This window comes from Chenopodium quinoa, unplaced genomic scaffold, assembly GCF_001683475.1.
Source record: "Chenopodium quinoa cultivar QQ74 unplaced genomic scaffold, ASM168347v1, whole genome shotgun sequence".
Classification (NCBI taxonomy): domain Eukaryota; kingdom Viridiplantae; phylum Streptophyta; class Magnoliopsida; order Caryophyllales; family Amaranthaceae; genus Chenopodium; species Chenopodium quinoa.
Window position 1 is genome coordinate 1,711,516 of NW_018742244.1, and position 15,923 is coordinate 1,727,438.

At 34.5% G+C, this 15,923-nt stretch overlaps 2 protein-coding genes across 2 annotated transcripts; both read right to left on the reverse strand.

Moving 5' to 3' along the window:
- Nucleotides 1-470: 470 nt before the first annotated feature.
- LOC110739389 (CTL-like protein DDB_G0274487) lies at nucleotides 471-9,230 on the reverse strand. Its single transcript, XM_021919853.1, has 3 exons — nucleotides 7,599-9,230; nucleotides 1,530-1,875; nucleotides 471-1,015 (listed from the first exon to the last, which is right to left on the reverse strand). The coding sequence occupies exons 1-3, from the start codon at nucleotides 8,687-8,689 to the stop codon at nucleotides 767-769; spliced, it is 1,686 nt and encodes a 561-aa protein (XP_021775545.1). The 5' UTR covers nucleotides 8,690-9,230; the 3' UTR covers nucleotides 471-766.
- Nucleotides 9,231-9,503: 273 nt separating this feature from the next.
- LOC110739397 (protein HEADING DATE 3A-like) lies at nucleotides 9,504-13,262 on the reverse strand. Its single transcript, XM_021919860.1, has 6 exons — nucleotides 13,049-13,262; nucleotides 11,209-11,368; nucleotides 11,026-11,087; nucleotides 10,690-10,730; nucleotides 9,736-9,952; nucleotides 9,504-9,636 (listed from the first exon to the last, which is right to left on the reverse strand). Exons 1-6 carry the CDS (start codon nucleotides 13,180-13,182, stop codon nucleotides 9,615-9,617), a joined length of 636 nt encoding a protein of 211 aa, XP_021775552.1. The 5' UTR covers nucleotides 13,183-13,262; the 3' UTR covers nucleotides 9,504-9,614.
- Between the last annotated feature and the right edge of the window lie 2,661 nt (nucleotides 13,263-15,923).

Genomic DNA, 15,923 nt, shown 5'->3' on the forward strand with positions numbered 1-15,923 from the left:
GATCATTGAGTTATGACTCTCTTTTGTTTTAGTGGTGTAGTCTATTCTTGCACATATGGTTAGAATGTCTTCTTCGAAATGAAAATTTACCTTATACCTGGTAGTCTAGTACAGATATATTTTTACAAATCAAAGTGTTTCATTTTTTTTTTCCCCCAATAGCGTTGCAATTTTCACAAAACGGATGAACTATAATCATTTCACAGATCTACCGCTATTTGTAACATATTTAGGGTCTGTTCTATTCAACTTATTTCACTTATCTAAACTTATCTGAATTTATTAAAACTTATTTTAGTTGTAATTTGTACTTGAATAACCTTATTAGAACTTATTTTTCCTAAACTTAACTTATCTGAAGTTAACTAAACTTATAACAGAACATGCCCATATATTAGTGTAGAGGACTAATACGGATAAAATGATTAATCAACCATATTCAATTAAGAGATAACCATCAGTAGGTGTAGTATCAGAATATGGTTTAGATATCATTAACTCTCACAACTGAAATGGAAAACATTAGGAGAGCCAATAAAATGTAGCAAAGTTGTACAACTAATTAACTCTTCTCATACTTCTTTGAAGATTACCTCTTCAATTATTCAATTTATTGTTAGAAAACTCAATTCTACAAATGAACAGAGGATATACACAACCCACCAAGTATTACAGAGTGGGATAACAAATTAGAATTACAGAATACAGAGATGAAATCAAACCACACCAGAACAAAAAAAACAAAAAGAAATTGGAGTATGATAATTTACACGTTGAGTGGAGGTGTTCGGATACTCCGGCTTATAGGAAGCTGCACATAAACATTATGGACTTCAGGCTTATTAACCTCTGCTCTGTCTCGGTCAATGGCATAGCATACATATATTGTGTCAATCACATCATCGAGCAGGTGCACAAAGAAACCGAGCATCACTATGAGCAGCAACCAAGCCAGGAGGGAAATGTAGTATGAATACACTCCAAGACTTGTTACACCATTTAGAATAGCACAGACCTAAAAGAAAAAGAAAAAAAAATTCACATTCAGCTTAACTTGAACACAAACAAGTAAATGAGGAACCAAAAGAAGATAGCAAAGCTTCATTTTCCATGATTATTACACATAACTAACAAGAGAAGCTTCTTCCTTGCCTTATTTTTGGGGGAAGGAGGGGGTGGGTGATAAAAAAAAGAAAGAAAGAAAAAGCTAATCATATGGCCATATGGGGGATTTCTCAATTCTCATACACAGCTGATTCTGAATTTGACACCTGAAAATCACTCCAAAACAGAGTTTTGCGCAACTAAACGCCTGTTGAAATTGGATTTAGGCCTAAATATTATATTATACAGGTTAAGATAATGGTTACTGCCCAGCTTTTCATTTTGTGATTACTATGCCTGAAACTAATATGAAGTTGCTGAAAATAAATAGCTTTCTTTAAGCAAGGAAAAAAAACCTACACGCTACTAGTGTTCGTATCACTTCAAAAAGCAACAGAGCGGACTAAATGAAGTAAACTACTTACCACAACAGCATATACTGCTGAAAGGACGAAAATTATCCCACCCAGTAAACGTGCAGAAATTGTCTCCACAAAAACAGCTGATAGAAGATTACGTTTCAAAAGTTCATATGTCATCCTTGCAGATGTACAATAAGCTTCACCCGTAATAGCAGCAAAGTTTATGGTGAATTTGTTAAGAAAATCTACAGCTGCCATGAAAACTTTGACGCAGCACCGAAGGACAACATTCACAATTCCAGTAGCCTCTTCTTGTCTTGCACTATCAACCGCAGCACGCACCAAGCGGACAATAAACATTATTAAGCCGGAGAAGCATATAGTTCCAGCGGAAGGGCCAAATGCATTTCTGTAAATGTAAATAGTGGTCAGATAAAAAAAAAAAAAAAAAAAAAAAAAAAAAAAAAAAAAAAAAAAAACCTTGTATAATATCTGCTACACTGCACTAACACATTAATCAGATGCAATGATGTAATTGCACTTGCCTTGAAAAATTAATGCTGGGTTCAATGGCAGGCTGCAACAGAACCTTTATATTTTTATTATCTTCCTATATGAACTCTATAGCTAGTATTAACTAGATCAGCTTATGTATTCCATATTTGTTCACTCTGTAGAAGACGAGAAGTTGGAAGTTCAAGGGAAGTCACCCAAAAAATTAACGTATAAATTTATTAGGTTCATAAATAACTTACGCGAGTAAAGCAAAGAGACACATAACCTACTAATATAAAATAAAACTCCCCCACTTAAGCAAGTAAAAAGCTTCTGTAAATGAGATACACATGAGAAACCATATACTTTGACCCCTTTTTTTTTTTTTTTTTTTCTTTTTATTACAAGGCCAAGAAATAGTTGCTTTAAGTGTTCCAAAATACTTCCTCTTTTCATTTTAATCAAAACTCTGTTACCCAATAAGTATATTTTAAAGATGTTTCAGGAAGCAGTTTCATTTATGAAACACATACCAACTCCAGGAACGTTTCCATGAGTCAAAGCTCAAATCCTTCCATGTTGATCAACTAAATCATAGATGACACTGAACCAAGAAGGCTCAGCCTAATAATAAGCTTATGGACCACGATTGAAGAATACACCCATGATACCCTTATAAGGTCCCAGAAAAATGAGGATAATTCCTCCTAGGGCTCTTTGTCATAGCCTCGTAGAAAAGGCAGGTAAAACAAAACCAATACAAAGTATTATTTTTACAAACAAACCTATTAGAGAGGAGCAGACAAAATTGCTGTTAAAGAATTTCAGCAAATTTTAGAGAAAAGTCTTCCAGAATACCTCAAAAGTCAGTCTGGGTCCACAAGCCAAGCAAGCCGAAAAAAAGTAAAAGTTAAATTCCATTTTAAGGCTAGATTGACGGCAACCTGCAATTCCATTGCTTGATGGCCAAAGGCTATATATGCAACAAAATTTACTCCAAAGAATAATATAAAGTTTGGGGAACACAAAGTGGAAAGCCGTCTAATATCACACGCATTCTCCATAACAGACCCAGGTTGCTTGTATAGCCCATTTCTCAGATCAACACACACAAGTGTGACACACCTGCAAGGCTTAAGGGAATATACTATATGGACCAAAATTCAAGAGAAGCCTCCAATTGTCCATTTGTAGGTCAATGCCCACTAAGTATATGACACTAAACATATAATTGATAGCACTACCAACATCAACAATAACCATCACTGTTGCCCGCATAAAATCTTAATTGGATTCCTAGGATCCTCCCCACAACTTTAAGTCCCTAGCATCACAAAGGAATCCCTATAATTCCAACAAGCTTGATCATCGCAAGTCAAAAGCAAACCCACTTGGTAGAACGGAGAAGCCACAACACTAACTACTTAATTAAAGTTTATATTCGGCAGCACCAAGCTCCGGTGTGATGGATCAGCTAATTTGGCACTATCCGCATATTGTAGTCAGGTAGCAAAATCTAAAATTATTAACAAATTAATTATAAGATAGAAGCAGTCAATTATTCAAATTGTATGCTAACTTTTACACCAATTTCAAGCTAGCTCTTGCAAATCAAAGTAAATATCCTGAACACAAAGACAAAGATAAGTAATAAAGTGCCCTAATAAATGATATTACAAGTAACAGAGCTAAATTGGGGAGACCAACTGATGTTCTCTTGGACTAAGAATGGTTAATAAGCAAATAACTTATTGTGTGACCGTATAGGAAAGAAACAGTCAGCTGGACTGATAAGACAGGGTTTTTAAATTTCTTTTTTACTCCATTACAGGAGTATACGAGTGCACTTTTCTTCACATAATACAAGAGAAAAGAAAATTAAGCATTTCTTAGCAACATAATCCCCTTACATTAGAGGTGCAAATAGTCCAAGTTAATTTTTTAAATAATCACATTTGATAAGTAATAAAAACATAAAAAAGAGATCACAAGTGCATAAACAATATAGAGGTCTAAGAATTTTATTTTTAATTAAAAAATATATATCACGCCTTCAAGCTGTCACACCCTCATGCTACACATGACTAAACACTTTATTCCAGCTATACAGCTGCCTGAAAAAAAGGAGCTTGAATTGATGAGTTTCTTGATGACACAAGCAAGAACTACCCAACAAAATCTGTTTGTACCATTTTTTCCTAGAGATAAAAGCAGCACCAAATGTCTACGGAACTATCCTCCACACTTCAGTTTTTCAGCCTTCATTCATCACTTTTTCCAAGCCAAATGAAGATATTTGGCAGAATGAGTTACAAGCTTACAACCAACTTATCAGAAATAAGGCTAAGAACAAGTTCTTCAAAGAAAGAACCCAAGGTTACAAGAGAAAGAGGATATAAATATACTGATACTCCTGACAAAAATATTTTGGTATCCAAATAGAATAAAGTTCCTTCTCAAAAGAACACCTCTGATATTCTCTTTGAAGCTGCCCATGATTACCAAAAAAAAACGGTTTTTTCACCATATACCCGTGAATTTTTTCAAATTCACCATATACCCATGAAATTTTTCAAATTCACCATATACCCTTGAGTTGTTATAATAATTCACCACATACCCCTAATGACAAATTGACAACAAGATGAGTGAAATTTTGTTAATTATGCGTTGAAACCACCTTAGATATCTCCCCACATCCCTAAAACTATTCATCTTCATTCTCTAACCTCAGAATCCATTCAAAATCTCCATAACCATATCCGTATGATTGATTTCGAGGATGAGAAAAAGAAATTAGAGGTGGATTTGGGAGTAGGAAAAAGGATTGTGGGTGATTTCGGAGATAGGGGAATATATTTAGGGTGATTTCGGGTCATAACTAACCTTAATGACTGATGAAGTTAACAATCATTACTCATCAAGGGCATATGATGTATTTTTGTGAAAACTTGAAGGTATATGATGAATTCAAAAAAGTTCAAGGGTATATATTGAATAAACAAAAAAACTCAAGGGTATATTGTGAAAAATCCGGGAAAAAAAAAAAAGAAAAAAAGAAAAAGCTTTTTCCTTTAAGAAAAGCTTTCATCTTCCATAAATCATATGAAGAGAGGCTCCATAACTTCTCTCAAGAAAGTTACAAAATTCTTAACAAGAAATAAATCTGTAATGAACTCGGTACAAGGAGCAACAATAAAAGACAAACAAAACTAATCAAAGAAGCACTAGGGAGTGTGGTAACATAGGATTGAATTCTGATCTCTTGAGCAATAGAGGACGAGAGCCTATTCTGTACACACCCGTACACCGGGATAATTTGCTCATTTTATAAATGAGCAAAAAAAATTTGCTTATTTATTAAATGAGAAAATAACCCAGGTGTACACACCCGGGTGTATAAAATAAATTCTAGTAGAGGACAAACAGTATTAATATTAGGTATTTTTTATAGTTTTGCTTGATTATAAAAGGGAAGTAGCATAGCAGTAGAAAGGCATGAGATTTGGAATGTGGAATGAGAGCGAATGGTAACTAAGAGGGAGTGATAATCTAAAGTTATCAAGGAGAGTAATAGCCTAAAGCTATTAACCTATCATTTTGTAACCTTTTTTTTTTTTTTTTTTTTTGAAGCCATATCATTTTGTACCTCTTTTGCCATTATCAATCAAACTTCAAGCTTCTATTCTCATTTATTTTCCTTCTTAAATCAGAAATACTAGCTAGAAATTCAGTCTATTACAAAATCGCTCTTATCATGCCACCAAAATATAAAGTCATTTTGCCAAAGAAAAACTTTCTTAAAAAATTCTTCAAAAGCTTAAGACTAGTTATCTATCCAAAAATTCTAACCATTAGGAATTCAGGATGTCTAGGAATAGAAAAAAAATGAATGCTTGTTTTTAACGTCCAACACTAACACCACTTCAACTGCAGCCTCCTTATGGGAATTTGTAATAAATCTAAGCTGAACTTCACACTAGGGTAATGCTACACCAAAAATCTTGAACCATTATTACCAACTGAGGACTTGAAAATACCCTACCTTCACTACATACATGGAAATTAATATGCCTAGACCATGAGAGGAAGAGAGGCTCCATTAGACCACTATCCAAGACCTCCTTACATTATATTGAACTCGATGACATCCTAGCAGAATAGCTTACATCCATTTTCCAATTGAATATTTGAACACACCCTGCCTTCAAAAATCATAACATACAATGGAAATTAATATGCCTACACCATGAGAGGAAGAGAGGCTCCATCAGACCACTACCCAAGACCTCATTACATTATATATGAACTTGATGACATCCTAGCAGAATAGCTCACATTCATTTGCAAACCTCCAAATCACATTTGCCTCAATAGTAGTAAGACCTCAAACAGAGCTGACACTTTCCCACTTAAAATTCATGAAAGATTGGTAAGATTAGTTATTTACTAACCCATAGTACATATAGTTCAATTTGATTTAGCTATGAAATCACAGTTGCCAAAATAAACCAGAAGTGTTTGTGGACACAAAGAAAAGGCTCTTCTAGCAGACTCCTTGAGAACGACAAGATTTTTTAGCTAGTAAATGCCAGAGCTTCCTTTTCAGACTAAGGAATCATGACAACGTACACTGAGATCCTAAGGGAGTATTTGGTACAAACATTGGAAGCGGAATGGAAAGGAAACACTAGGAGGGGGGGGGGGAGGATCATTATACTAAAACCTTTTCAATTGTTTGGTTTAACCATGGAAAGCAATCACTTAAACTTAACTACTTTTCTTCTTGTTTGAGGAGGGTAATGGTAATTACTACTCAAACCTCTTTAACCAAACATCGGGTCAACGATAATGGTTTATTGAATCTGTTTCCAACCAAAACAATACCCTTACCAAACATGCTCTAAAAGGATGTCTAATTCCAGTAAAACCAACAGGCAAGTGCTTCTTGGGTCACAGGAGCCATGGAAAATCCACAAAGAAAAGGAAGTCAAACTACAAGTCTACAACCTTGAACTAGAAGTATGCACAACAACTATCAAACTCCATCACTACTTAGTCTCCATTGCTTTCTTGTTGTCCGCCTGAAGATATGAATATTTCCTTCTTTTTGTTAGGTTTCAATCGATTATTTTTTTTTTTGAACAAAGGTTTCAATAGATAATTTGATCACAGGAAAGTGGCCTCTTATCTCAGTTCCCTCAACCAAAAGACAAATATACAAATCAAGCCATGTCCAAACTTACATACCAATCGCTAAGACCTCTAACCTTTAATCCATGATTCTCGACTATATTATCTAGATGTAGCATGTAGGAAGTCTAGAAACTGCAATATACTTCATTAAATTAAAGACGACTTCCTGTGCATCACTTAAAGATGATTTATTTGAATGATGCAATCTTATTCCCAACTGGCAACACTTTATCTCCACCAAAATAAGTGATCATTGACAAAGCCAAAACATACTATAACCTACAGTTGAGTTTTGAATGTACATTTTGACAAATGATCATAAACACAATTTTATAAGGATTGAAGACTTCCAATGTTTGGAGTTCACTAAGTATCATACATAAAGACCTACATAAATTATGAGTTTATATCAAAAAATATAAAGGAGTGCAGGGAAAGTACCTCAACGAACTTCTGATTTTTCGTTTTGGGGTTGAATCATCCTTGGAGAAATACCACTGAGCAACAGTTCCACTAACCACATAAGCCTTAGTTTCCAACATCACAGTCGCCGACCACAACATAGTCAATATAGCCAATGCATAATAAGCTCCCACCCAACTATCCTGCTTCCAAGCACAATGATAGTCTCCCTTGGATTCGCGAGGCACAATCTTCCCATTATACCTTGCGAACACCAAGAATACGACAATTGGCACATAATAAGCTAGCAACCCAAGTTTCAAACATGGAACAACACCAAACAATCCCAAATTCCTCGACAGTGCATCAGATGCAATACCAATTATGTTAATAGTCAACTCGATTCGATGCCAATTGATCACGAAAATCCACACAATAACCCCAATCACCAAAAAGACAAACAACAACACCAGTATCCTATATGCAAGAGGCAATGCATCGCTACACGAGGAGCTAATAGTGCAAGCAACAAACCAGTACACATTTACACCAATTGGAATTACAATAAAGAAAGGAAGTGAAACATAAACAAGCTGCTTAGTGTAATGCTTAAGCAACAACAACACACCCCATACAATTGGCAAACTCAATACAAAAGTAATCACAAGTACCCAAATCAACCCTCTTACAAAACTACTACTATTAGAATACCTTAAATTAGAAAGCCCATCAAAATTAGAAAACCCATAAAAATTGGGGAAAGACCCATGATTAGAAATGGGGGTTTTGACACAAGAAGATGAAGTGGGGTCATAGGAGAAGGAAGAGAGTGAAGAAAAATTAGAATTATGATGGACAATTGAGAAAATACCAAACCCAAAAGTGCAAAGTGCGAAGAGAAGAAAGAGGATGAGGAAAGGTAAGTCTTTGAAAGTTCTAGGACCATAATTGTAGGCGATTTGAAGGAATTGGGTACGATCGGAATCAGATTGAGGTGAAGCTTGTTGTTGTTGAGGGTGATATTCTTCAATTGGAGATGAAAGGTAGGGTTTTGAGAGAAGGGGTTGAGTTGGGGAAGATGGGGTGTCATAAAGATTGGAGCTTTTGCTGGGTTCTTCACTGGAAGCCATTGTTGGAGACTGGAAAAGGGGGAAATTAGGTTGAAGAAGAAGAAAAGTTGGTGGAAAATGATGAGAGATGAGAAGGGGAGAACATTTCGGGGGTTTGACTAGATTGATGAAGCTGAGACAAGAAAGAAAGAAGAGTGTATATCGTGATTGTTTGAGGATGACAACGATGATCAATTACTGCTAAGATTACTCAGATGTGAAAATGTGGAAGACGACAACTAAACGACCCCGTTACGACTGACTGTGTTCTCGAATGATTGGATACTCACAGCCTGTTTAGTAGGTGATTTTTTTATTTTTTTTTTTGGGTATTTAGAGAGCCACATAAGCGGGATGAGAATCGATCCCAAATTCTCTTGGAATTGGGAGAGAAGCTCTAACCACTTGAGCTATTCCTTAGGTGATTTTAAATGGAATTCCCTCGCATTGTAACATTATTCATATATTCCACTTTGTATTAGTTTTAATGATTTGTATTGATTTATACCAATTTACACAATTTTACTTTTTGCAATAGGTTTGGCTTGAACAGAACTTAACTATCTCTATCTTCCATTTTTAACTTAAGTTATGGTACTAATAAATATATCTCATTCACATAGACATACAGTAAAATTTGGGGACAAAGAGTAATTAAAAATACGTAGTAAGTACCAATTGGGTGTTGGTGTAGTGGTGATTGGGACTACACTTGGTAGGGAGAACTTGTGTTCGATCCCCCGCAACAACAATTGGGAGGGGACTGGAACCTAACCACCCAGAACTGATCCCCGAATCCGGATTAGCCCAAAGGGTGAACCGGGTAGAACACCAAAAAAAAAAAATACGTAGTAAGTATTTGATATTAGGGCAATACAAAAAACATTATACAAGCACAATAATAGTCTTCCATTATACTACGTAGTTCACTTCATATTTGTGACTTTTAGCCAACACTTTTGGGAGACCTGGGAAGAAATACAAACACTTTATTATGGGATGGATTAATTATAAGATGGAGGAGTTGCAGGAGAAGCATAGAGAGCTTAATATAATGTGGATCTTACAATTTGCTTCCACCCAAATCTCCTTCCCTTCGACAATTGAAATAGACAGCAGCAACTGGCGTAAGATCGTAGACTTCAGCAAAGTCTCTTGTATTGAAATTCTGACGCCACCCAGGAGGATAAACAGTTTGCTGTCCCCTTTGTTGAAGCAACACAAATACCATTCGATGTATCCCTATGGATGGTTGTGGGCTCTCATACGGAACAACCTCTTGGCCTAAACAAAGAATTTAAAAAATTAAAAGCCGAGTGACTATTGATCATTCAATGCAATAAGTAATTGTAGGGGGACTCATGGAACCATGTGATGAACCCCTACTGCGTTGTGTGCACCACATCTTGTTGGTTGCATGCAGTGTATGAGTAGGTTCTTCACTCGTGGGGTGTCCGATTTCTAGAACTGTGTAATATTGAATGTCACACACTTTTGGTGCAGTCTCAAAGGGGAACTTGCTTAGGTTGATTGTTTTACTTCAACAAGTTAAATAAACAACTATATATTTCCTTTTTCCACCATATTTTCATAATTGTGGTCTCAAACATATAATGTAAGCATCTTGGCCTAATAAGATGATTAAAGCAACAAAACAGAAATTATTTCATGCACCAGAAAGGGCAGAAAGCATGGAGCTGAGCCATGCTCACGCTGGCCTGCAGCACTGCAAGGGCCCATGCGGCGCCATGAAGTTAGTGCAAGTGGTAACCAGTTTTTGGAGTACCATCAGCAGTATTCTTATGCGGACCATATCTAATGCTTGCAACGTAATAAAGACAGCACGACGAAGTGAAAAACATGAATTAAATGTGCATGCACCATTCTTATGTGCATGCAATACAGCATCTGAAATTGTTCCAGAATTTCATCCAATAGTAGTATAAAAAAATCTAGATGGGGCATGGCGGAGGGGGCAAACTAGAGACTAGAGAATTGAACTAATTGTTAAGGAAACTCACCTAAGGATGCTTCAGAATTCCCTGGAATATCAGTCACCAGCCTTTTATTCAAATAAAATTCAAACTGTTAGCAAGCAGCTAATAAATAATTGGTGATCTGCAAATGAAGCCAATAATATATAGTATGTGCAAAAGCAGGAGTTTTTAAAGATCATGAATTGGTTTTTTTTTATAAATTTTTAGATTATGTATTCACAAGGTTAGGTTATCAATAAATTCATGATTGAATACAAAACTATAAGAGGAAAATTCAAAAGCATGTATATTTTGAGTCCTGGACTTATTTACCAGTGAAGCCGAAAAGGAGGGAACTAATATTGGCATAGGACTACTTACCAGTGCATGTACTCCTTAAGCGACGGGTTTCTTGGGCTCGGAGCATCAGGATTTACAATTACCTATACAGAGAAAATCAAATTCAGATTCCGGTGGGAAAGAGATAAACAGATCAATAAAAGATATTAGAAAACCATGCTACTAGTCTAAAATCTTATTTCATGCATAAAAAGGCTGACTTACCAAGGTGTAGAAAGTGCCAAGGTGACCTCCAACCTCAACCCTAGGTTGGCTAACAACTTGAGAGGGCAAGAACTCACCTCCAGCAGTAAAAATTTCATTGTTATAGATTATGTTGAGAGTCACAGGACTATCAATGGCATCCACAACATCTCCAATAACTCTACCAATTTCCAATTCCAAATAGCAGCCCGCAAGTTAGAATACATAGTTAATCACTTCATTGAAAGGCATTCTAAATATTAAGGTATGTTGAAATACTTGTCAGCCAGCAAAAAGTTGTCTCTATCTTAACATACAGTATAAAGGGTGGTGAGGTACTCTTACAAGAGCCAATCCCGATGAGGCAATGAGGCATTGTACTAATGTACTGGCAAAAGACTAATTAACAATCTTCAAACAACTATAAAGAAGATAAAAGAAGAGGTAGAAATATTAAGCTGAAAAAGAACTTGACCAATCCTAGACCACATGCAGTCCAAGATGACACATATCGAGTGTTGATACAATTTGTTCAACAAGATTTACAGCTGAGTCAATCAAAGTGATATCCACAGTCATGAATGCAGAAGGCTGCAAATTAACAAATATAATAGAGCATAAGACAAGGTATTCTACAGAAACTTAGATTTAGGTCTGAAGAATCTTTCTCAAACCATAATGAGTGAAATTCGGGTTGTAAAACAGAAGCTTAAGCATACTGATGGTAGATAACATATCAGCATCCTCTTCATTAGCATCTATATTCTACTCCAACAACAAACTTCAAAGTTAGCCAACATCGAAGCTAGAGGCAGGCATGTTATCTAAAAGGATGTCTAAATAAAGTCTAATGCATTTAAATCCAACAGGCAAGTCTATGTGCTTCTTGGATCATTTAGGACCCATGTCAATCAAAATCCACAAAGTAATAAAAATTTTAAAATATAATCATCACAAAAAAATTACTTAGTTACCATTAAACTACATCATTACTTCTTAGTCTGCAATTTTTTTATCCTGCCCACAGATTTGCAATTTCCTGTTCTTATCTTTGGGGTTCTTATGGTCAAAAACTTAAAATCAATCACCGGGTTATAGCCTCCGGCCCGTTTATCCAGAAGACAATAATGCAAATCAAACAACATCCACACTAAGAAAATGAACTGGAGTAATAAAATTTAATCTCCAAACATGTCAATATTCCCTCTATTTTTTTTTATTATTTTTTTATATATATTAAGTTACAGTTTGATAAAATATTCATTCTAACTTTCCAAGACACAAATTTGACCATTATTCTAATAATCCAACAACATATTTTACAACATATCTGTTATTTTTACAAGTAGTTATCGTTTGTCAACATACAATTTTAACTATAAATATCTCTAATTATTACTGTACTTGTAATAAATAAAAATTAGGTTAAGAATATTATGAAAATTTATCAAGACATTTCTAATGAGATCTCACATGATAATGTTTTATCATAATGATAAATCATAAAAGTCAATCAAGGTGGAATTAGTGAATAGGGTCAAAAATACCAAAAAAAAAAAAAAAAAAAGTTTGATAAACCACTTAAAGGAAGCGCTATCAATTTGAATCAACAATTCAAATCTATGGAAATACTGTAGATAATTACTGTATTTGTTACCAAAAGCAACCTCTTTCTACACTAAATTGCCTAAATTAGCATATAACATACATGATAAAAGACTATACTACGTATAAAAATAAAATTAAAAAATCATCAACATTAAAGATTTTCTATGTTTTGAGTTCAATAAGCATCATACATAAGAGAAGAACATAAAGTATGAGATCAGATAAAAAAAATTAAAGAAGAAGAGGAAATAACCTCAACGAAGTTGTGATATTTTGATCTGGGGTTGAATCATCTGTTAGCGAGAGGTTTGAGAGAAGGGATTGAGTTGGGGAAGATGGGGTATCCAAAAGATCGGAGCTTTGGCTGAGTTCTTCTCTGGAATCCATTATTGAAGACTGGAAAACAGAAGAATTAGACTGAAGAAGAAGAAGAAGAAGAAAGTGAATGGAAAATGGTAAACGGGGGTTTAGTACCTTGATTGGAGTGATGTTACACTTGTCGCCAAATTATAAGCTATTCGCGGATTCCTTTCATCTCGAGAAATATTGACTCTTTATGACCTTATAATAGCTTTCACAATTTTGAATTAGTAATTAAGTAGAGTGAATTTGTTGCTTGATTAATCACAAAAATTCACAATGTATCTTTAAATATATCTAAAATTAAACGGTATATGTACTTGTATGGTTAAAATAATGCAACTATTATGAAATAGAGTGCGTACATTAGTCGTAAAAGCTTGCATTGAAATATGTACAAATAGTATATGTCAACAACAATTAGGAAACAAGTTAGTATATTGATGATGTGCATAAGAAGAAAAACTTTAAATTACATAGATCTTTTCCTTAGACTTGTAAGAACTTAAGAAGTATTATTTTCTATCTTAGAGAATTAATAAGTTCAAATAAGAGCTAAAAGTTCAAAATAATATTAATAGTACCTTAGTTTGATTTAAGGTTACAATAATTTCAAATAAGTTCACATATGCTTCAATAAGCATTATGAGTATTATATAGATTCAAATCAAATAACAAGTTTTGGAGAAGTTTGTCAAATTAATATATGGACTTATATTTTCCCATAACATTTGTAAATAGTGGCTTTAATTTGTTTATGCTTACCTTCCATATCATATCGAGGCACAATCTTGACTCAAATTTATCAACGATGTCAAATCATATTTCTCATTGGAGACCAATAATACAGTTGGTTAAGCAATAGGATAGGGGGGGGGGGGAAGTATATTTCCAAATCTTCCACTAAATCCATGTAAGTTGTGCAAAAAAGACTCTTACAAAAGGAGATGACTTATTGAAACCTAAAAAACAATAATACATCAACACTAAAAATACTAAGAAAAATTATTGGGGTCTATCACCAATAAAATTCAGGAAATCCGGCCCCTACATAAATATTTGAGAGGACAAAAGGATAGGAGTTATGTATTTTTTTTTTTTTTTTTTGGTACTTAGAGAGCCACAAGGGCGGGTGATGAGAATCGATCCCAAGATCTCTTGAAATCGGGAAGGGAGCTCTAACCACTTGAGCTATTTCTCACTCTCTAGGAGTTATGTATTGAGTACATGGAATAAAGGAAAATTTGTCAGAAAAAACCTTTTAAAGTGACCTTTTTGTCAGAAAAAACCTTTTAAAAATTTTTTGGCCAAAGAAAACCTTTTAAAAAAAAAAAATTCGTCCAAGAAAGCCAAAACCCGCTTTCCGACGTTGACTCACCATTCTTCGGCGTTAACCACATGTTTTACAACATGTGCCATGCACATGACCCCTATTTTCCTAATTACACCCCACTTTGCCTAATTTAACACCCTTTTCCCTCCAATTAAACACTCTCTCTCCTACTCTCTCTCTCTCTCCTACTCTCTGTATTCTATTTCATCTCCTTCTTTCCTCTGTGTTCTCAAATTCTCACGCCATTGTTGGAGTGCAGCAAAATCGAAGCAGTAGAAGGCTTTGTCACTAATTTTCGACAACAGGTAAGTGATTAATTTGTGTAACTGTGACTTTTTCGAATCTTGATTGAGAATTAGGGTTTTTTCCCCTTTTTAATTTTTCTCAATTATTCAGCGACTATGGGTCGAGGAGGTGTTACGAGGAGTGGTTGTGGTTTTCCTGTTGCAAAGAGGACTTCATGAACCCATAATAATCCTGGGTTAATGGCCTCGATGTATTCACAGAGAGTAGGAGAGAGAGAGAGAGTAGGAGAGAGAGTGTTTAATTGGAGGGAAAGGGGTGTTAAATTAGGCAAAGTGGGGTGTAATTAGGAAAATAGGAGTCATGTGCATGGCACATGTTGTAAAACACGTGGTCAACGTCGGAAAGTGGATTTTGGCTTTCTTGAACAAAATTTTTTTTTAAAAGGTTTTCTTCGGCCAAAAAAATTTTAAAAGGTTTTTTCTGATAAAAAGGTCACTTTAAAAGGTTTTTCCTGACAAATTTTCCTAGAATAAATCTATTAAGGAAAATCATATGATTGGGGAAGTAGTAACTTACCATTATTGAGGTGATGACTCAAACCAGTAAATGAGTGCAGTGAAATTTTATGTTCGATTAGCATATCACTTTACAACTTTGTTCTTATTATGTCAAGTATTTTAATTACCTTAAATTACCAACATCTTTTTCTTCCTAGTATTTAGTTATAAGTGTTAAATTCTTAGCTTTAAAAAGTTATTGATCGGTCAAAGTTTAAATGTTAACATGCAATTAAGTATTCGATCATGTACAATTAATTGCTAAGGAAATACTACGTGAACTAAATTGAATGATACTCGTATTTGTGATAGCGTTTACAAATACCAGTCCATAATATATAATACTCCCTCTATTTTATAATGTTAGTCTCATATAACATTTTGGGCGTTTTAAAATTATCTACCCATATTGAATTTATTCCTTTTTTTATTTTATTTATTTTTCTAATTTGGTCTTATAATTTCTAATCCCATTAGTAGATTGATGACATGACAGTATGTAATCTATACTTAGTATTTAAAAAAGCAAACCAAAAGAGACATATGTCATCATTCTATTACGCTTCCCTAACTTCTTTTTCAATCCAACGTGCCACATGTCATTTTACCTTTTTTATTTTAATTATACAATT